Here is a 23595-nt window from a genome sequence, read left to right as displayed (position 1 = left end):
GACTAGGATTCAGAGTAAGACCGCCTGTGAGAAGATTTTTTTCTCACGCATTCCAGTAAACCCAGTAAAGGCTCAGGCTTTTCTGAAGCGTGTTTCAGACCTGGAGTTATCAGGGCTAATCATGCCAGTTCCGTTTCAGGAACAGGGTCTGTGGTTTTATTCAAATCTATTCATTGTCCCAAAGAAAGAGAATTCATTCAAACCAGTTTTGGATCTAAAGATTTTGAATCGATATGTAAGAGTACCAACTTTCACAATGGTGACTATAAGGACTATTCTGCCTTTTGTTCAGTAAGGACATTATATGTCCACAATAGACTTACAGGATGCATTCATATTCATCTTCATATTCCGATTCATCCAGATCATTATCAGTTCCTGAGATTCTCTTTTCTTGACAAGCATTACCAATTTGTTGCTCTTCCTTTTGGCCTAGCGACAGCTCCAATAATCTTTTCAAAGGTTCTAGGTGCCCTACTCTCTGTAATCAGAGAGCGGGGTATTGCGGTGTTTCCTTATTTGGACGATATCTTGGTACTCGCTCAGTCTTTACGTTCTGCAGAATCTCACACAAAATGTTCTTTGATTCCTCAGACAAGGGTAACCTTTTTAGATTTCCAGATAGATTCAGTGTCCATGACTTTGTCTCTAACAGACAAGAGACGTTTGAAATTGGTTGCAGCCTGTCGGAACCTTCAGTCTCAGTCAATCCCTTCAGCAGCTATGTGCATGGAAGTTTTAGGTCTCATGACTGCAGCATCGGACGCGATCCCCTTTGCTCGTTTTCATATGAGACCTCTCCAGCTTTGTATGCTGAACCAATGGTGCAGGGATTATACAAGGATATCACAATTAATATCCTTAAATCCCAATGTTCGACTTTCTCTGACTTGGTGGTTAGATCACCATCGTATAATTCTAAGGGCCTCTTTCATTCGTCCAACCTGGATTGTGATCTCAACAGATGCGAGTATTTCAGGTTGGGGAGCTGTTTGGGGATCTCTGACAGCACAAGGAGTTTGGAAATCTCAAGAGGCGAGATTACCAATCAATATTTTGGAACTCCGTGTGATTCTCAGGGCTCTTCAATTTTGGCCTCTGTTGAAGAAAGAACCTTTAATTTGTTTTCAGACAGACAATGTCACAAATGTGGCATATATCAATCATCAGGGTTGGACTCACAGTCCTCAAGCTATGAAAGAAGTATCTCGGATACTTGTCTGGGCGGAATCCAGCTCTTGTCTAATTCTGCGGTTAATATCCCAGGTATAGACAGTTGGAAAGCGGATTACCTCAGTCGTCAGACTTTACATCCGGGAGAATGGTCTCTCCATCCAGATGTGTTTTCTCAAATTGTTCAGATGTGGGGGCTTCCAGAAATAGATCTGATTGCATCTCATCTAAAAAAACTTCCCAGGTACCTGTCCAGGTCCAGGGATCCTCAGGCGGAAGCAGTAGATGCATTGACTCTTCCTTGGTGTTATCAACCTGCTTATATTTTCCTGCCTCTAGTTCTTCTTCCAAGAATGATCTCCAAGATCATCATGGAGCAATCGTTTGTGCTGCTGGTATCTCCAGCATGGCCTCACAGGTTTTGGTATGCGGATCTTGTCCGGATGTCCAGTTGTCAACCTTGGCCACTTCCACTAAGGCCAGACCTATCTCAAGGTCCGTTTTTCTTTAAGGATCTCAAATCATTAAATTTGAAGGTATGGAGATTGAACGCTTAGTGCTTAGTCATAGAGGTTTCTCTGACTCAGTAATTAATACTATGTTGCAGGCTCGTAAATCTGTTTCTAGAAAGATTTATTATCGAGTTTGGAAGACTTTCATTTCATGGTGTTCTCCTCATAAATTCTCTTGGCATTCTTTTAGAGTTCCTAGAATTTTACAGTTTCTTCAGGATGGTTTGGATAAAGGTTTGTCTGCAAGTTCCTTGAAAGGACAAATCTCTGCTCTTTCTGTTTTATTTCATAGAAAGATTGCTAAACTTCCTGATATTCATTGTTTTGTATAGGCTTTGGTTTGTATCAAGCCTGTCATTAAATCAATCTCTCCTCCTTGGAGTCTTAATTTAGTTTTGAAGGCTTTACAGACTCCTCCGTTTGAGCCTATGCATTCTTTGGACATTAAACTACTTTCTTGGAAAGTGTTGTTTCTTTTGACCATCTCTTCTACTAGAAGAGTTTCTGAATTATCCGCTCTCTTGTGAATCTACTTTTCTGATTTTTCATCAGGATAAGGCGGTTTTGCAGACTTAATTTAAATTCTTACCTAAGGTTGTGAATTCCAACAACATTAATAGAGAAATTGTTGTCCCTTCCTTGTGTCCTAATTCTAAGAATTCTTTGGAGAGATCCTTACATTCTTTGGCTGTGTTAAGAGGTTTAAAATATTATGTTGAAGCTACTAAAGATTTCAGGAAGACTTCTTGTCTATTTGTTATATTTTCTGGTTCTAGGAAAGGTCAGAAGGCTTCTGCTGTTTCCTTGGCTTCGTGGTTTAAGTTTTTGATTCATCAAGCTTATTTGGAGTCGGGTCAAGCCCCTCCTCAGAGAATTACAGCTCATTCTACTAGATCAGTCTCTACTTTGTGGGCTTTTAAGTTTGAAGCTTCAGTTGATCAGATTTGCAAAGCAGCAACTTGGTCTTCTTTGCATACATTTACTAAATTCTACCGTTTTGATGTATTTGCTTCTTCAGAAGCAGTTTTTGGTAGAAAAGTTCTTCAGGCAGCTGTTTCAGTTTGATTCTTCTGCTTTTGATTTAAGTTTTGTCGTTTATGAGTATAAACTTATTTTTTGGGTTGTGGATTAATTTTTTCCAGCGGAAAATGGCTGTTTTTATTTGTATCCCTCCCTCTCTAGTGACTCTTGCGTGGAGTTCCACATCTTGGGTATTGCTATCCCATACGTCACTAGCTCATGGACTCTTGCCAATTACATGAAAGAAAACATAATTTATGTAAGAACTTACCTGATAAATTAATTTCTTTCATATTGGCAATAGTCCATGAGGCCAACCCTTTTTATGTTGGTTATGATTTTTTTGTATAAAGCACAATTATTTCCAAATTCCTTTGTGGATGCTCTTTACTCCTTTCTTTATCACCCCACTACTTGGCTATTCGTTAAACTGAATTGTGGGTGTGGTGAGGGGTGTATTTATAGGCATTTTGAGGTTTGGGAAACTTTGCCCCTCCTGGTAGGATTGTATATCCCATACGTCACTAGCTCATTGACTCTTGCCAATATGAAAGAAATTAATTTATCAGGTAAGTTCTTACATAAATTATGTTTTTTATATATATATATATATATATATATATAAATATATATATATATATATATATATATATATATATATATATATATATATATATATATATATATATATATATATATATATATATAAATAATATAGATGGTATCTAAATTGTATGCACCTCAAAGCATCTACCTTCTATAATTTTTTCCTTATATGCAATTTCAGAATTTGTTGGTGAATACAACTAGGTTGACATTATTATGGACATTATTACAATTATATCAAAGTATGTTTTTGTTTTCTGTTTGTTTTTTAACTTTTGTAATGTTTTGCAAATGTCAGGATTTATACTTACTTTAAATACTTTCTTTGCAGCACATGAAAACCTGTCGCCCAACTTTTGTTCTGGCTCTTAGTCTTCTCCCTTTTAGGTCTATTCTTTTTCTCCGATTACAAATGGTTCCTAGCAGTGGTATTAGTTAAAGGGATAGTAACACCTAACACCCTAACACTAACCCCGAGTCTAAACACCCCTAATCTTACACTTATTAACCCCTAATCTGCCGCCCCCGACATCGCCACAACCTATTATTAACCCCTAATCTGCCTCTCCGGACACCGCCGCCACCTACATTATAGTTATGAACCCCTAATCTGCTGCCCCCAACATTGGCGAACCCTACATTATATTTATTAACCCCTAATCTGCCGCCCCCAACGTCGCCACCACTATAATAAACTTATTAACCCCTAAATCTAAGTCTAACCCTAACCCCCCCTAACTTAAATTTAAAAAATCTAAATACAATTAATACAATTCACTAAATTATTCCTATTTAAAACTAAATACTTACCTATAAAATAAACCCTAAGCTAGCTAACATATAACTAATAGTTACATTGTAGCTATCTTAAGGTTTATTTTTATTTTACAGGCAACTTAGTATTTATTTTAACTAGGTACAATAGTTATTAAATTGCTATTAACTATTTAATAACTTCCTAGTTAAAATAAAGACAAATTTACCTGTAAAATAAAACCTAACCTAAGTTACAATTACACCTAACACTACACTATAATTAAATAAATTAACTAAACTAAATACAATTAATTACAATTAAAAGAAATTATCTAAAGTACGAAAACCCCCCCCCACTAAATTACAGAAAATAATAAAATAATTACAAGATTTTTAAACTAATTACACCTACTCTAATCCCCTTAACAAAATAAAAAAGCCCCCAACAATAAAAAAAGCCCTACCCTACACTAAATTACAAATAGCCCTTAAAAGGGCCTTTTGCGGGGCATTGCCCCAAAGTAATCAGCTCTTTTACCTGTAAAAAAATTTTTTACAAATACCCCCCCCCCCAACATTGTGTGTTCACAGTGTGTTCAGTCCACGGGTCATCCTTTACTTATGGGATATATTCTCCTTCCCAACAGGAAGTTGCAAGAGGATCACCCAAGCAGAGCTGCTATATAGCTCCTCCCCTCACATGTCATACCCAGTCATTCTCTTGCAACCCTCAACAAAGAAGGAGGTCGCGAGAGGAACTGGAGTTTTTACTTAACTATTCTTCAATCAAAAGTTTGTTATTTTAAATGGCACCGGAGTGTGCTGTTTTTCTATCTCAGGCAGTATTTGGAAGAAGAAACTGCCTGCGTTTTTTATCTATGATCTTAGCAGGCGTAACTAAGATCTACTGGCTGTTCTCGACATTCTGAGGAGTGGGGTAACTTCAGAAACTGGGAATAGCATGCGGGGTCCTCCGCAAATGAGGTATGTGCAGTACTTTATTTTCTGGGAATGGAATTGACTAAGAAAATACTGCTGTTACCGTATGATGTAAGTACAGCCTTAAATGCAGTAGTAGCAACTGGTATCAGGCTGATAAATGTATGCGCAGTCGAGTTATATTCTAGGGACTAGAATTTGACTGAGAAAATACTGTTAACACTGAAATAATACCTAAGCCTTCTCTGCAGTGGTAGCGACTGGTAGCAGGCTTAGTGATAGCTTTGCATGACATTGAAAAATTTTGTTTTTTAATAAAACGTTTACTGGAATGTTATTCGTTTTTTGTGAGGTACTTTGGTGATAAATCGCTTTGGGCATGTTTTTTTCCACATGGCTAACATATTTTTCTGCATTGAAACAGTTATATCAGGGCTCCCACTGTTGTGATTGGAGTGGGAGGGCCCTTGTTTTAGCGCCTTGTTGCGCAGTTAAAATTATTGCACAGTCTTTCTGCTTCTTCCTCCTTGATCCAGGACGTCTCTAGAGAGCTCAGGGGTCTGCAAATTTCATTTGTGAGGGAGGTAATCGGTCACAGCAGATCTGTGACAGTGTGCTGACTGTGATTAAAAGCGTTAAATCTTAATTGATATCTGTTTTATCCGTTTTGGGTATCGAGGGGTTAATCATCCTTTTGCTAATGGGTGCAATCCTCTGCTAATAGTACACTTCTTGTTAAGAATTGTTTAATTATATCTGTATTTTTGAAGCGCTGCAGCGTTTTTTATATTGCTTGTAAAACTTATTGAAAGTGATTTCCAAGCTTGTTAGTTTCATTGCTAAGTCTGTTTTAAACATGTCTGATTCAGAGGAAGCTGTTTGTTCATCATGTTCAAAAGCCAATGTGGAGCCCAATAGAACGATGTGTACCAATTGTATTGATATTGCTTTAAATAAAAGTCAATCTGTACCGATAAAGAAGCTATCACCAGACAACGAGGGGGAAGTTATGCCGCCTAACTCTCCTCACGTGTCAGTACCTGCGTCTCCCGCTCGGGAGATGCGTAGGATTGAGACACCTAGTACATCTAGGCCCTTACAAATCACTTTACATGATATGGCTAATATTATGAAAGAAGTATTATATAATATGCCCGAATTAAGGGGCAAACGCGATAGCTCTGGGTTAAGGACAGAGCGCGCTGATGACAGAGAGCCATGTCTGATACTGCGTCACAACTTGCAGAACATGAGGACGGTGAGCTTCATTCTGTCGGTGACGGTTCTGATTCGGGGAGACCGGATTCAGAAATTTCAAATTTTAAATTTAAGCTTGAGAACCTCAGTGTGTTACTAGGGGAGGTATTAGCGGCTCTGAATGATTGCGACACAGTGGCAATTCCAGAGAAATTGTGTAGGTTGGATAGATACTATGCGGTACCGGTGTGTACTGACGTTTTTCCTATACCAAAAAGACTTACAGAAATTATCAGTAAGGAGTGGGATAGACCCGGTGTGCCTTTTTCCCCTCCCCCGATATTTAGAAAAATGTTCCCTATAGACGCCACCACACGAGACTTATGGCAGATGGTCCCTAAGGTGGAGGGAGCAGTTTCTACGTTAGCCAAGCGTACCACTATCCCGGTGGAGGATAGCTGTGCTTTCTCAGATCCAATGGATAAACAATTAGAGGGTTATCTTAAGAAAATGTTTGTTCAACAGGGTTTTATATTGCAGCCTCTTGCATGCATTGCGCCTGTCACGGCTGCAGCGGCATTCTGGTTTGAGTCTCTGGAAGAGGCGATTCGCACAGAGCCGTTGGATGAGGCCTTGAGCAAAGTTAGAACCCTTAAGCAAGCTAATGCGTTTGTTTCAGATGCCGTAGTACATCTAACCAAACTTACGGCTAAAAATTCCGGATTCGCCATACAGGCGCGCAGAGCGCTCTGGCTTAAATCCTGGTCAGCGGATGTAACTTCCAAGTCTAAACTACTTAACATTCCTTTCAAAGGGCAGACCTTATTCGGGCCCGGCTTGAAGGAAATTATTGCTGACATTACGGGAGGTAAGGGCCACGCCCTTCCTCAGGACAGGGCCAAACCAAAGGCCAAACAGTCTAATTTTCGTGTCTTTAGTAACTTCAAGGCAGGAGCAGCATCGACTTCCTCCGCTCCAAAACAGGAAGGAACTGCTACTCGTTACAGACAAGGTTGGAAAGGCAACCAGTCATGGAACAAGGGCAAGCAGGCCAGAAAGCCTACTCCCGCCCCTAAGACAGCATGAAGTCACCCCTATCCAGAGACGGATTTAGTGGGGGGCAGACTTTCTCTCTGCCCAGGCTTGGGCAAGAGATGTGCAGGATCCCTGGACGTTAAAGATTATATCTCGGGGATACCTTCTGGATTTCAAATCCTCTCCTCCACAAGGGAGGTTCCATCTTTCGAGGTTATCGACAAACATAGTAAAGAGAGAGGCATTTCTACAATGTGTACAAGACCTCTTAATCATGGGGGTGATCCACTCAGTTCCGCGATCGGAACAGGGACAAGGATTTTACTCAAATCTATTTGTGGTTCCCAAAAAAGAGGGAACCTTCAGACCAATCTTGGACTTAAAGATCTTAAACAAATTCCTAAGGGTACCATCGTTCAAGATGGAAACCATTCGAACCATCCTACCCATGATCCAAGAGGGTCAATATATGACCACGGTGGATTTAAAGGATGCTTACCTTCATATACCGATTCACAAAGATCATTATCGGTACCTGAGGTTTGCCTTTATAGACAGGCATTACCAGTTTGTGGCTCTTCCCTTCGGGTTAGCCACGGCCCGAGAATTTTTACGAAGGTTCTGGGCTCACTTCTGGCGGTACTAAGACCACGAGGCATAGCGGTGGCTCCGTACCTAGACGACATTCTGATACAAGCGTCAAGTTTTCAGAATGCAAAGTCTCATACAGAGATAGTTCTAGCATTTCTGAGGTCGCATGGGTGGAAAGTGAACGTGGAAAAGAGTTCTCTGTTACCACTCACACGGGTTCCTTTTCTAGGGACTCTTATAGATTCTGTAGAGATGAAGATTTACCTGACGGAGTCCAGGTTATCAAAGATTCTCAATGCTTGCCGTGTCCTTCATTCCATTCCAAGCCCATTGGTAGCTCAGTGCATGGAGGTAATCGGCTTAATGGTAGCGGCAATGGACATAGTGCCATTTGCGCGCCTGCATCTCAGACCGCTGCAACTATGCATGCTCAGTCAATGGAACGGGGATTACTCAGATCTGTCCCCTTTGCTAAATCTGGACCAGGAGACCAGAGATTCGCTTCTCTGGTGGTTGTCACCGGTTCATCTGTCCAAAGGAATGACCTTTCGCAGGCCAGATTGGACGATTGTAACAACGGATGCCAGCCTTCTAGGCTGGGGAGCAGTCTGGAATTCCCTGAATTCTCAGGGATCGTGGACTCAGGAGGAGAAACTCCTCCCAATAAACATTCTAGAATTAAGAGCAATATTCAATGCTCTTCTGGCTTGGCCTCAGTTAGCAAAGCTGAGGTTCATCAGATTTCAGTCGGACAATATCACGACTGTGGCTTACATCAATCATCAAGGGGGAACCAGGAGTTCCCTAGCGATGTTGGAAGTCTCGAAGATAATTCGCTGGGCAGAGTCTCACTCTTGCCACCTGTCAGCGATTCACATCCCAGGCATAGAGAACTGGGAGGCGGATTTCCTAAGTCGCCAGACTTTTCATCCGGGAGAGTGGGAACTTCACCCGGAGGTATTTGCTCAACTGATTCGTCGTTGGGGCAAACCGGATCTGGATCTCATGGCATCTCGCCAGAACGCGAAGCTTCCTTGTTACGGATCCAGGGACCCGGGAGCGGTGCTGGTAGCTGCATTAGCAGCCCCTTGGGTTTTCAACATAGCTTATGTGTTTCCACCATTTCCGTTGCTACCTCGGCTGATTGCCAGGATCAAACAGGAGAGGGCATCGGTAATTCTGATAGCGCCTGCGTGGCCACGCAGGACCTGGTATGCAGACCTAGTGGACATGTCGTCCTGTCCACCATGGTCTCTTCCTCTGAGGCAGGACCTTCTAATTCAGGGTCCTTTCAACCATCCAAACCTAATTTCTCTGAGGCTGACTGCCTGGAAATTGAACGCTTGATTCTATCAAAGCGTGGGTTTTCGGATTCGGTTATTGATACATTAATACAGGCTCGGAAACCTGTGACAAGAAAAATTTACCATAAGTAAATATTTATATTGGTGCGAATCCAAGAGTTACTCATGGAGTAAGGTTAGGATTCCTAGGATATTAGCTTTTCTACAAGAGGGTTTAGAAAAGGGTTTATCCGCTAGTTCGCTAAAGGGACAGATTTCAGCTCTGTCTATTCTTTTACACAAACGTCTGGCAGAGCATCCAGACGTCCAGGCCTTTTGTCAGGCTTTGGCTAGAATTAAGCCTGTGTTTAAAGCTGTTGCTCCTCCGTGGAGCTTAAACTTGGTTCTTAAAGTTCTTCAGGGTGTTCCGTTTGAACCCCTTCATTCCATTGATATTAAGCTTTTATCTTGGAAAGTTTTGTTTTTGATGGCTATTTCCTCGGCTCGAAGAGTCTCTGAGTTATCTGCCTTACATTGTGATTCTCCTTATCTGATTTTTCATTCCGATAAGGTAGTTCTGCGTACTAAACCTGGGTTTTTACCTAAAGTTGTTTCTAACAGGAATATCAATCAAGAGATTGTTGTTCCATCATTATGTCCTAATCCTTCTTCAATGAAGGAACGTCTTTTGCATAATCTAGACGTGGTCCGTGCTCTGAAGTTCTACTTACAGGCAACTAAAGATTTTAGACAAACTTCTTCTCTGTTTGTCGTTTACTCTGGACAGAGGAGAGGTCAAAAGGCTTCGGCTACCTCTCTCTCTTTTTGGCTTCGTAGCATAATACGTTTAGCCTATGAGACTGCTGGACAGCAGCCTCCTGAAAGAATTACAGCTCATTCCACTAGAGCTGTGGCTTCCACCTGGGCCTTTAAGAATGAGGCCTCTGTTGAACAGATTTGCAAGGCTGCAACTTGGTCTTCACTTCATACTTTTTCCAAATTTGACACTTTCGCTTCTTCGGAGGCTGGTTTTGGGAGAGAGGTTCTACAGGCAGTGGTTCCTTCTGTTTAATGTTCCTGCCTTGTCCCTCCCATCATCCGTGTACTTAGCTTTGGTATTGGTATCCCATAAGTAATGGATGACCCGTGGACTGAACACACTTAACAAGAGAAAACATAATTTATGCTTACCTGATAAATTTATTTCTCTTGTACTGTGTTCAGTCCACGGCCCGCCCTGTCTTTTTCAGGCAGGTTCTAAATTTTAAAATTATAACTCCAGTCACCACTGCACCTTATAGTTTCTCCTTTCTCGTCGAATGACTGGATATGACATGTGAGGGGAGGAGCTATATAGCAGCTCTGCTTGGGTGATCCTCTTGCAACTTCCTGTTGGGAAGGAGAATATATCCCATAAGTAATGGATGACCCGTGGACTGAACACACTACAAGAGAAATAAATGTATCCGGTAAGCATAAATTATGTTTTTTCCGTACTTTAGACATTTTTTTTAAATTGTAATTAATTGTATTTTGTTTAGGTAATTTATTTAATTATAGTGTAGTGTTAGGTGTAATTGTAACTTAGTTTAGGTTTTATTTTACAGGTAAATTTGTCTTTATTTAAACTAGGAAGTTATTAAATAGTTAATTATTTAATAACTATTGTACCTAGTTAAAATAAATACAAAGTTGCCTGTAAAATAAAAATAAACCCTAAGCTTAGCTACATTGTAACTATTAGTTATATTGTAGCTAGCTTAGGGTTTATTTTATTGGTAAGTATTTAGTTTTAAATAGGAATAATTTAGCTAATTATAGTAATTTTATTTAGATTTATTGTAATTATATTTGTTAGGGGGGGTAGGGTTAGACTTAGATTTAGGGGTTAATACATTTAATATAGTGGCAGCGACGTTGGGGTCAGCAGATTAGGGGTTAATAAATGTAGGTAGATGTCGGCGATGTTAGCGCCTGTAGATTAAGGGTTAATAATATTTAAATAGTGTTTGCGATGCGGGAGTGCAGCGGTTTAGGGGTTAATATATTATAGTGGTGGCGATGTCCGGTTCAGCAGATTAGGGGTTAAAAAATTTATTTTAGTGTTTGCGATGTGGGGGGGCCTCGGTTTAGGGGTTAATAGGTAGTTTATGGGTGTTAGTGTACTTTTTAGCACTTTAGTTAAGAGTTTTATGCTACAGCGTTGTAGTGTAAAACTCTTAACTACTGACTTTAAAATGCGGTATCAGGCTTGACAGGAGAGGGTCTACCGCTCACTTTTTGTCAGACTCGTAATACTGGCGCTATGCAAGTCCCATTGAAAATATAGGATACGCAATTGACGTAAGTGGATTTGCGGTATTTCCAAGTCTGGCCAAAAAAGTGAGCGGTGAGCCTGTCATTTCAAGACTCGTAATACCAGCGGGCGTTAAAAAGCAGTGTTGGGACCTCTCAACGCTGCTTTTTAACCCTAACGCACAACTCGTAATCTAGCCGCTTGTATCCAAGCTTCTGCTGACTGCCTCCTTATCTCAGATCTTTGACAGACTTGCATTTCAGGCAATTAGTGCTGACTCTTAAATAACTTCACGTGCATGAGCACAGTGTTATCTATATGAAACACATGAACTAACGCCCTCTAGTTGTGAAAAACTGTCAAATGCATTCAGTTGAGAGGCAGTCTTCAAGGGCTTAGAAATTAGCATGTGAGAGTAACTAGGTTTAGTTTTCAACTAAGGATAACAAGAGAACAAAGCAAATTTGATTATACAAGTAAATTAGAAAGTTGTTTAAAATTACATGCCCTATCTGAATCATGAAAGTTTTTAATTTGGACTTTACTATCCCTTTAAGCTGACGCTGCGGAGCTGAAGGGTACAAATCGAGGCATGAGATATTCCAGAATACTGTGAATTTGTGCATATTCCAATGGAGAGTTAGAAATGTTTAACAAAAAGTAAAAATATGACTGAGTTAATATATTGTGTTTATATTTTGTTGGAATATTATCAGTGTTCACTTTCCATTGGATTAAAGCATTTTACAGACTACATATTTACTTTTGGAATACTGCTGTAGATCGACCCCAAGAGCTATCTATAACTGTTCATTCTATACTTTTCTTTTACCAGCTTGTAACAGCCACTGTATCAGAAAAAATATAATATTCTTTACTGGATTCTGCCTTTCCTTTGGGTGCAGTTACTTTATTTTGTGAATGCTGCCATGGAACATGGCCCTGGAAATTTAAAATAATTACTTAGAGATCATTTTTGTTTTTGTTTTTTTTCCCTGAGAGATTTCCCTTATTTAGTTAGGATTAATTTGTATTATTATAGTTAGTGATACCATTAATAATACTCCTATTGTTAACAATAATTGTAACATGATTTTAAAGTGTTTTTAGATTTGTTGCATGTTTTTGCTTATTTATTTTTTTCTTATTATTTACAGTTGACCAGATGTTCTGGGAAATTATGCAACTAAGAAAAGAAATGTCTCTAGCAAAACTTGGATTTTTTAAAGAGGAGATTTAGAACACTACAAGAATGCACTTAAACATTCCCTGGACTTAACACATTTCCTGCTATTCAGACTAAAGGACCGTTGCAGCACATAGGTTTATCCATTTCTGACAATGAAATAAATGGCAAATTCTGTATCCTTACTATGTACTTTGCAAATTGCACTGCTGAGCTATAATGTGACGCATCAAAATTAAACCTATGCCGTGTGTGCTTGCAAGTGACAGTTAATTGCTAAGGACCTGACAAGCATTCGCAGGCCTCATCAACTATACATTATTGGTGATAGAAATGCAGATTTGAAGAAATAAACGGTAGTTTGAAATTGTGAGATTTTCTTTCTTAAATAGGGTGGGTTTTTCAACTATAGTAGATGTTTACATACATAGAAGTATCCAATATGCAGTCACTATATGATTTATTCTACAAGCAAAACACGTGGCATCCAACTTTGTCTAGAAATACCAAATTTAAATGAACTATTTCTCCAACATTGGTGTGTCCGGTCCACGGCGTCATCCTTACTTGTGGGATATTCTCTTCCCCAACAGGAAATGGCAAAGAGTCCCAGCAAAGCTGGTCACATGATCCCTCCTAGGCTCCGCCCACCCTAGTCATTCTCTTTGCCGTTGCACAGGCAACATCTCCACGGAGATGGTTAAGAGTTTTTTGGTGTTTAAATGTAGTTTTATTCTTCTATCAAGTGTTTGTTATTTTAAAATAGTGCTGGTATGTACTATTTACTCTGAAACAGAAAAGGATGAAGATTTCTGTTTGTAAGAGGAAGATGATTTTAGCAGACAGTAACTAAAATCGATTGCTGTTTCCACACAGGACTGTTGAGATGAAGTAACTTCAGTTGGGGGAAACAGTTAGCAGTCTTTTCTGCTTAAGGTATGACTAGCCATATTTCTAACAAGACCATGTAATGCTGGAAGGCTGTCATTTCCCCTCATGGGGACCGGTAAGCCATTTTCTTAGTTAAACATAAAAGAATAAAGGGCTTCAAAAAGGGCTTAAAAACTGGTAGACATTTTTCTGGGCTAAAACAATTGCTTTACTAGGCATATTATGCAGATTCTAACTAATTATTGGTATTATAATCTTGGGGAACGTTTAGAAAAACGGCAGGCACTGTGTTGGACACCTTTTTCAGATGGGGGCCTTTCTAGTTATAGACAGAGCCTCATTCTGGGACTGTATAGGGGTTAAATGTAAAAACGGCTCCGGTTCCGTTAATTTAAGGGTTAAAGCTCTGAAATGTGGTGTGCAATACTTTTAATGCTTTAAGACACTGTGGTGAAATTTTGGTGAATTTTGAACAATTCCTTCATACTTTTTCACATATTCAGTAATAAAGTGTTTTCAGTTTGAAATTTAAAGTGACAGTAACGGTTTTATTTTAAAACGTTTTTTGTGCTTTGTTGACAAGTTTAAGCCTGTTTAACATGTCTGTACCATCAGATAAGCTATGTTCTATATGTATGAAAGCCAATGTGTCTCCCCATTTAAATTTATGTGATAATTGTGCCATAGTGTCCAAACAAAGTAAGGACAGTAATGCAACAGATAATGATATTGCCCAAGATGATTCCTCAAATGAGGGGAGTAAACATGATACTACATCATCCCCTACTGTGTCTACACCAGTTATGCCCACACAGGAGGCCCCTAGTACATCTAGTGCGCCAATACTTATTACCATGCAACAATTAACGGTTGTAATGGATAACTCCATAGCAAATCTTTTATCCAAAATGCCTACTTATCAGAGAAAGCGCGATTGCTCTGTTTTAAACACTGAAGAGCAAGAGGACGCTGATGATAACTGTTATGACATACCCTCACACCAATCTCAAGGGGCCATGAGGGAGGTTTTGTCTGATGGAGAAATTTCAGATTCAGGAAAAATTTCTCATCAAGCTGAACCTGATGTTGTGACATTTAAATTTAAATTAGAACATCTCCGCGCACTGCTTAAGGAGGTGTTATCTACTCTGGATGATTGTGACAATTTGGTCATTCCAGAGAAATTATGTAAGATGGACAAGTTCCTAGAGGTTCCGGTGCCCCCCGACGCTTTTCCTATACCCAAGCGGGTGGCGGACATAGTAAATAAAGAGTGGGAAAGGCCCGGCATACCTTTTGTTCCCCCCCCTATATTTAAGAAATTATTTCCTATAGTCGACCCCAGAAAGGACTTATGGCAGACAGTCCCCAAGGTCGAGGGGGCGGTTTCTACTCTAAACAAACGCACTACTATTCCTATCGAAGATAGTTGTGCTTTCAAAGATCCTATGGATAAGAAATGAGAGGGTTTGCTTAAAAAGATTTTTGTACAGCAAGGTTACCTTCTACAACCAATTTCATGCATTGTTCCTGTCACTACGGCAGCGTGTTTCTGGTTCGAGGAACTAGAAAAATCGCTCAGTAAAGAATCTTCGTATGAGGAGGTTATGGACAGAGTTCAAGCACTTAAATTGGCTAACTCTTTTGTTTTAGATGCCGCTTTGCAATTAGCTAGATTAACGGCGAAAAATTCAGGGTTTGCTGTCGTGGCGCGCAGAGTGCTTTGGCTAAAGTCTTGGTCAGCGGATGTGTCTTCCAAGACAAAATTGCTTAACATTCCTTTCAAAGGTAAAACATTATTTGGACCTGATTTGAAAGAGATTATTTCAGACATCACTGGGGGAAAGGGCCACGCCCTCCCACAGGATAGGTCTTTTAAGGCTAATAATAAGCCTAATTTTCGTCCCTTTCGCAGAAACGGACCAGTCTCTAATTCTGTATCCTCTAAGCAAGAGGGTAATACTTCACAACCCAAACCAGCCTGGAAACCAATGCAAGGCTGGAACAAGCAGGCCAAGAAGCCTACCACTGCTACCAAAACAGCATGAAGGGATAGCCCCCGATCCGGGACCGGATCTAGTGGGGGGCAGACTTTCTCTCTTTGCTCAGGCTTGGGCAAGAGATGTTCAGGATCCTTGGGCGCTAGAAATAGTTTCTCAAGGTTATCTCCTGGAATTCAAGGAACTACCCCCAAGGGGAAGGTTCCACAGGTCTCAATTATCTTCAAACCAAATAAAGAGACAGGCATTCTTACATTGTGTAGAAGACCTGTTAAAGATGGGAGTGATACATCCAGTTCCAATAAGAGAACAAGGAATGGGATTTTATTCCAATCTGTTCATAGTTCCCAAAAAAGAGGGAACATTCAGACCAATTTTGGATCTAAAGATCCTAAACAAATTTCTCAGGGTACCATCGTTCAAAATGGAAACTATTCGAACGATCCTACCTACTATCCAGGAAAATCAATTTATGACTACCGTGGATTTAAAGGATGCGTACCTACATATTACTATCCACAAGGAACATCATCAGTTCCTAAGGTTCGCTTTTCTGGACAAGCATTACCAGTTTGTGGCACTTCCATTTGGATTAGCCACTGCTCCAAGGATTTTCACAAAGGTACTAGGGTCCCTTCTAGCGGTTCTAAGACCAAGGGGCATTGCAGTAGTACCTTACTTGGACGACATCCTGATTCAAGCGTCGTCCCTGTCAAAAGCAAAGGCTCATACGGACATCGTCCTAGCCTTTCTCAGATCTCACGGATGGAAGGTGAACAAAGAAAAAAGTTCTCTGTCCCCGTCAACAAGAGTTCCCTTCTTGGGAACAATAATAGATTCCTTAGAAATGAGGATTTTTCTGACAGAGGTCAGAAAATCAAAACTTCTAAGCTCTTGTCAAGTACTTCATTCTGTTCCTCGTCCTTCCATAGCGCAGTGCATGGAAGTAATAGGATTGATGGTTGCAACAATGGACATAGTTCCTTTTGCACGAATTCATCTAAGACCATTACAACTGTGCATGCTCAGACAGTGGAATGGGGATTATACAGACTTGTCTCCGACGATTCAAGTAGATCAAAAGACCAGAGATTCACTCCGTTGTTGGCTGACCCTGGACAATCTGTCACAGGGAATGAGCTTCCGCAGACCAGAGTGGGTCATTGTCACGACCGACGTCAGCCTAGTGGGCTGGGGCGCGGTCTGGGAATCCCTGAAAGCTCAGGGTCTATGGTCTCGGGAAGAGTCTCTTCTCCCGATAAACATTCTGGAACTGAGAGCGATATTCAATGCTCTCAGAGCTTGGCCTCAACTAGCAAAGGCCAAATTCATAAGGTTTCAGTCAGACAACATAACGACCGTTGCATATATCAATCATCAGGGGGGAACAAGGACTTCCCTGGCGATGAAAGAAGTGACCAAGATAATTCAATGGGCGGAGGATCACTCCTGCCACTTGTCTGCGATCCACATCCCAGGAGTGGAAAATTGGGAAGCGGATTTTCTGAGTCGTCAGACATTCCATCCGGGGGAGTGGGAACTCCATCCGGAAATCTTTGCCCAAATAACTCAATTATGGGGCATTCCAGACATGGATCTGATGGCGTCTCGTCAGAACTTCAAGGTTCCTTGCTACGGGTCCAGATCCAGGGATCCCAAGGCGACCCTAGTAGATGCACTAGTAGCACCTTGGACCTTCAACCTAGCTTATGTATTCCCACCGTTTCCTCTCATCCCCAGGCTGGTAGCCAGGATCAATCAGGAGAGGGCCTCGGTGATCTTGATAGCTCCTGCGTGGCCACGCAGGACTTGGTATGCAGACCTGGTGAATATGTCATCGGCTCCACCATGGAAGCTACCTTTGAGACAGGACCTTCTTGTTCAGGGTCCATTCGAACATCCGAATCTGGTTTCCCTCCAACTGACGGCTTGGAGATTGAACGCTTGATTTTATCAAAGCGTGGTTTTTCAGATTCTGTAATAGATACTCTGATTCAGGCTAGAAAGCCTGTAACTAGAAAAATTTACCATAAAATATGGAAAAAATATATCTGTTGGTGTGAATCTAAAGGATTCCCATGAAACAAGATAAAAATTCCTAAGATTCTATCCTTTCTACAAGAAGGTTTGGAGAAAGGATTATCTGCAAGTTCTCTGAAGGGACAGATCTCTGCTTTTATCTGTTTTACTTCACAAAAGACTGGCAGCTGTGCCAGATGTTCAAGCATTTGTTCAGGCTCTGGTTAGGATCAAGCCTGTTTACAGACCTTTGACTCCTCCCTGGAGTCTAAATCTAGTTCTTTCAGTTCTTCAAGGGGTTCCGTTTGAACCATTACATTCCCTAGATATTAAGTTATTATCTTGGAAAGTTTTGTTTTTGGTTGCAATTTCTTCTGCTAGAAGAGTTTCAGAGTTACCTGCTCTGCAGTGTTCTCCGCCCTATCTGGTGTTCCATGCAGATAAGGTGGTTTTGCGTACTAAGCCTGGTTTTCTTCCGAAAGTTGTTTCCAACAAAAATATTAACCAGGAGATAGTTGTACCTTCTTTGTGTCCGAATCCAGTTTCAAAGAAGGAACGTTTGTTACACAATTTGGACGTAGTCCGTGCTCTAAAATTCTATTTAGAGGCTACTAAAGATTTCAGACAAACATCTTCCTTGTTTGTTGTTTATTCTGGTAAAAGGAGAGGTCAAAAAGCGACTTCTACCTCTTTCCTTTTGGCTTAAAAGCATTATCCGATTGGCTTATGAGACTGCCGGACGGCAGCCTCCTGAAAGAATCACAGCTCACTCCACTAGGGCTGTGGCTTCCACATGGGCCTTCAAGAACGAGGCTTCTGTTGACCAGATATGTAAGGCAGCGACTTGGTCTTCACTGCACACTTTTGCTAAATTTTACAAATTTGATACTTTTGCTTCTTCGGAGGCTATTTTTGGGAGAAAGGTTTTGCAAGCCGTGGTGCCTTCCATTTAGGTGACCTGATTTGCTCCCTCCCTTCATCCGTGTCCTAAAGCTTTGGTATTGTTTCCCACAAGTAAGGATGACGCCGTGGACCGGACACACCAATGTTGGAGAAAACAGAATTTATGCTTACCTGATAAATTACTTTCTCCAACGGTGTGTCCGGTCCACGGCCCGCCCTGGTTTTTTAATCAGGTCTGATGAATTATTTTCTCTAACTACAGTCACCACGGTATCATATGGTTTCTCCTATATATATTTCCTCCTGTCCGTCGGTCGAATGACTAGGGTGGGCGGAGCCTAGGAGGGATCATGTGACCAGCTTTGCTGGGACTCTTTGCCATTTCCTGTTGGGGAAGAGAATATCCCACAAGTAAGGATGACGCCGTGGACCGGACACACCGTTGGAGAAAGTAATTTATCAGGTAAGCATAAATTCTGTTTTCACTCATTTTGGTCTTTTTTTTGCTTCAAACCTTGCATCTTCTATAGTTTGGAAATGCCTGTGTGTGTTCATATATTCATCTGCTTACAGCTAATCTTATAATAGTAAGAGACACATTAAAGTGATTGTAAATGTTGCTAATGTACAAGTAATAATAAATGAAGGCTGCACTAAAATCTAACATTTGTTTAGATTATTACTTGTACCTTTGCAGAATTTACCATCACTTTATGTTTAAATCTTTTTTATTAGGAAGGTTTTCATACAAAAATAGTATTAAATACAAACAATGAGTCAATTCATATTCAGCCATGCTTCTTCACATCTGACTCTAGAGGCTGGAGGAAAAAAGACAAACTATTATCAACAAGAAGCTTCTTGAGTCTGATGGGTATATAGCAAGTTGTCAGGTTTTTTTAAGGCAATTACCTTCTCCTCAAGCGCTCCATTAGAAAGAGTAAACTCGTATATCTATACATAGTCAGTGAAATCGGTATGAATTAAAAAAACAACAAAAAATAAATACAGAGGAAACATAAACATAAGGGCCGAGTCATTACAGGAGTATCATAAACAGGTTTCTTATTAAACATGTATTACAATTATCTAAATTTGAAAGTACAAGGTAAGTGTAGGTAAATCACTGTTCTGTTGCGAAGGTTATTTGTGTAGGAGTATGTGAGTTAATTGTATTGCCCTTTAAAATGCAATAAAACCAGGTGTTGTTTAATGATTCCTTATTGTCTAGTACCCAAGAGGCCGATTCGTACATTAGATACGTAGTGTTGATTTTATTGAGTATTTCCTTGCCAAGGGGGAGATCCCATCTTCCAATATTTGGCTATACAGGTTCTTGTGACTGTACATACTATTTTAATGAATGTGTTAATTGGTTTGTTAAATTGATGGAGGCCTTTGTGTAATAGGGCTTGGGCCTGTGTGAGTTGGATATTTTCACCCAAAAGAGAGCTGAGTAAGATAGTCACATATTTCCCTCACCTTATGGCATTCCCACCACATATGGGAGTATGTTCCTAAGACATTACATCCCCTATAGCAATTTCTGCTCCCTTTGGGAGTCATATGATAGGTCTGGAGTGGGGTTAAGTACCATCAAAATGTGGTTTTAAGGGCGTTTTCCCTTAAGTCTGCGCTTAGGAGTCCTTTATCTGTTAGGCTAAATAACTCAACCCATTTCTGAATATCCATTATGACACCTATGTCCCCTTTTCACTTAGTAAACAGCTGGATTTTGGATTGAATATGTGAAGACTGTATTGCAATGTATAATCTTGATATGGTATGCTTAGGTCTATTTTGTGCTCTACACAACACTTCTAAAATTGTTCCTGTTTGGATCGAAAAAAAAATTTTAAGCTCTTGGAGGGAGGACATAATTTGTAGATAGAGGAACCAGTTACGTTTTTTAGGGGGGCAATTCTATCTTGTAGCTGAGTATATAATATAATATTATTATTCCTTAATCTGGGGGTAGGAGAAATCTAACTGGCAAAGCCCAGGAGTGTTGATGTCTTAAATTGGAAGACTTTGCTGTTTTGTTCCATGAAGACAGTGTGGATTCTAAAGTGGGGGCTTAAGTTGTTGCGTATGAGGGGTGTGGGATTGTGCGTCCCAAAGTATATCGTCTGAGTAATTCCATCCTCCCATCTCTGTTTCCAGAGTGGTCCAGATAGTGTCTTGGGTTGGCCTACTTAGGAGAGTTGTTTGAGCAAGTCTAGCTGCTCTATAATAGTCCATTAGGTTGGGTACTCCCATCCCTCCCAACGTTTTATGTCTTGTAAGAATTGTCGCCTTGATTCTGGGTGATTTTTTCCCTCATATATTTTATCAGTTCAGGTTGGACACTAGCTAATTCCGAAGATAAAATCTTAATCGGGAGGGCCCTAAAAAGATATAAGATGCACGGCAAAATGTTCATTTTAACCGCTGCCTGTCGTCCATACCAGGAGAAAGAATTAGTGGACCACTTTTGAAGATCACGACGTATGTCTTTGAAAAGGGGTAGATAGTTATATTTATATAGATGACTATACTGGGTTGTCAAGTAGATCCCCAGATATTTAATAGATTGTTCGGCCCATCTCAGATCAAAATTAGCTTCTATAAGTTTCTGAGTTGGGTATGGCAATTCTATAGGAAGAGCTTCGCATTTATCCAGGTTAATCTTGTAACCCGATATGGCGGAAAAGCAGTCCAATAGCTTGTAAAGGTTAGGTAATGAGATGAGTGGTTTGGTGATAGTAAGATGTTATCTGCAAATAACGTTAATTTATATTAGGTGGATTGTATTCTAACTCCAGAGATATCTGGGGAAAGTCTAATTTGGGCCGCCAATGGTTCTATACAGAGGGCAAACAACAGAGGTGAAAGAGGACACCCCTGTCAAGTGCCATTGAGAATCGGGAAGATTTTGGATTTATAGCCTGATGACGAAACCTGTGCAGAGGGATTTGAATAGATTGCTTTAATAGCGGTAGTAAAGGAGCCCTCAAATCCCATAGTGTTGAGTACTGACAGTAGATATTTCTAGTCAATTCTATCAAACGCCTTCTTCGCATCCAAAGATAGGAGCAGAGAAGGCGTTTTGGTCTCATTAAGATAATAAATTGTGTCAATCATGCGCCGGATATTGTCGGGTGCTTCCCTATCTTTTATGAAGCCAACTTGATCCGGGTGTATTAGAGTAGGTTAAATCGGTTTGAGCCTATTGGCGAGAATTTTAGTGAAGATCTTGATTAATGAGGGAAATGGGGCGATAGCTGGAACAGTATCTGTGATTCTTACCCGGTTTGGGGATAACGACAATTTTAGCTGCTAATAAATCAGGGGGGATGGTCTGGCCTTCTAAAATATGGTTACAGAATCTGGTTAAATGCGGGATCAGAATAGATTTAAATAGTTTGTAATACTCACCTGGGAACCCATCCGGACCAGGGGCCTTAACTCTTTTAAGCTCTTTTATAGCTAAGGGGATCTCTAGGGGTGTGATTTTAGAGTTTAAGAACTCACGATCTCTCTCTGAAAGGGTATTTAATTTAGCTTTTGTTAGAAATTTGGAGGTGGAAGATTCTGTGGAGGGGGAATGAGAGACCTTCCGTCCGTCATATAACTCTCTGTAGAAGTCGGCAAAGGTATCGACTATTTCTTGGGGATGGGAAGTTGAAACTCCCTTTAAATCGATTATGACAGGGATGGCCGAAGCCCTACATCTTTCATGGATTTTGCTGGCCAGAAATTTATCGGGTTTATTGACAAAATGTAGTATTCAGTTTTCAGTTTTTAAATTGCTCTAGCGGCATTGGTGTTTAGAGTGTTATTTAAAATATCTAGTTTATTGTTTAGGTCAGTTAGGATGGATTGTTTCTGTGTACGTTTGTGTTGGGATTCTAAGTTTGATATCTCAGTCTAGAGTTGCGTTATCACAGAGGTTCTTTGTCGGCTAAGGTGGGATTTAATTTGAATCAAAAGCCCTGTCATATATGCTTTGTGGGCAGCCCATGTAATTAGAGGATTATTAGTGAAATGTAAATTAATTTCCCAAAATTCAGTCAACATTTTGATTGTTTTGTCTTGGGTTGATTTGTCTTTAAGGTAACTAGGGTCGTAAATCCATGTCCTTGATCTCTTAAAGTCCTGAGCCCCATCTAAGAGAAGGGAAATTGGGGAATGGTCGGACCATGTACATGTGTAAATCTCAGAGGATAAGATGAGGGGGATTAAAATCTGACTCACAAATATATAATCTATCCTAGTGTAGGACTTATGTGCTGCGGAGTAGAAAGTGGTGTCATTTGTGTTGCCATATAGAAATTTCCATGTGTCTGTCAGCATATGAGGAGCTAAGGTGTCCTGAATCAATCGTATCATTCTGTTATGGCGTTGTTGTTTGTTAGTAATTTTAGTTGTTGGAGTTGAGGCAGATGATGACATTGATATTGAAGTCTCCCGCCATTAAAATTTGATATTGAAACCAGTGTGTTGGCAAATGAGAGATTTTTTTAAAAAGTATGCTGGTTCTCATTTGGTATGCATAAATATTGCATAAAATATCAGTCGTCCAAGTGACCTTTCACTATTAAATACCTACCCTCGGGATCCGCTATAGTAGATTCATGTTTAAAGTTAAGAGATAAGTGGAGTAAAATAGAAACACCCCTCTTTTTGGTATCAACTGTGGCATGAAAATGCTGTGTAAATACTTTGGACCAGTATTTAGGAAGTTTAGTGTTGGGGAGGTGAGTTTCTTGTAGGAATAGGACATTAGCTTTAAGTTTATGATAAGATATGGCCACCTGGCTCTTAATATCAGTGTTTAGTCCTCTCACATTGTGAGAGATTAGATGTATTTTAGATGTCATTAGTATAGGTGTCCTAAATCTGAGCATATGTGTAAATATTCCACAACAGATATACTATTTCTTTCATGTAATTGGCAAGAGTCCATGAGCTAGTGACGTATGAGATACACAATCCTACCAGGAGGGGCAAAATTTCCCAAACCTTAAAATGCCTATAAATACACCCCTCACCACACCCACAATTCAGTTTTACAAACTTTGCCTCCTATGGGGGTGGTGAAGTAAGTTTGTGCTAAGATTTATATGTTGATATGCGCTTCTCAGCATTTTGAAGCCCGATTCCTCTCAGAGTACAGTGAATGTCAGAGGGATGTGAAGGGAGTATC

The 23595-nt window shown here is 40.2% G+C and overlaps 1 protein-coding gene across 7 annotated transcripts in view; it reads left to right on the top strand.

The window, feature by feature from the left end:
• Positions 1-12961, top strand: part of RAB3IP (RAB3A interacting protein) — a 318282-nt gene extending 305321 nt beyond the window's left edge. For all 7 annotated transcript variants that reach the window (XM_053716791.1, XM_053716793.1, XM_053716792.1 and 4 more), the window contains one exon: positions 12566-12961. In XM_053716791.1, the coding sequence (XP_053572766.1) occupies positions 12566-12648 (83 nt within the window). In that variant the 3' untranslated portion in view covers positions 12649-12961. The remainder of the gene's footprint in view (positions 1-12565) is intronic.
• Positions 12962-23595: the final 10634 nt, after the last annotated feature.

Source organism: Bombina bombina, chromosome 6 (genome assembly GCF_027579735.1).
Source record: "Bombina bombina isolate aBomBom1 chromosome 6, aBomBom1.pri, whole genome shotgun sequence".
Classification (NCBI taxonomy): Eukaryota; Metazoa; Chordata; class Amphibia; order Anura; family Bombinatoridae; genus Bombina; species Bombina bombina.
The sequence above is the reverse complement of the archived record's forward strand: the minus strand, read 5'-3'. Positions and strand labels throughout refer to the sequence as shown.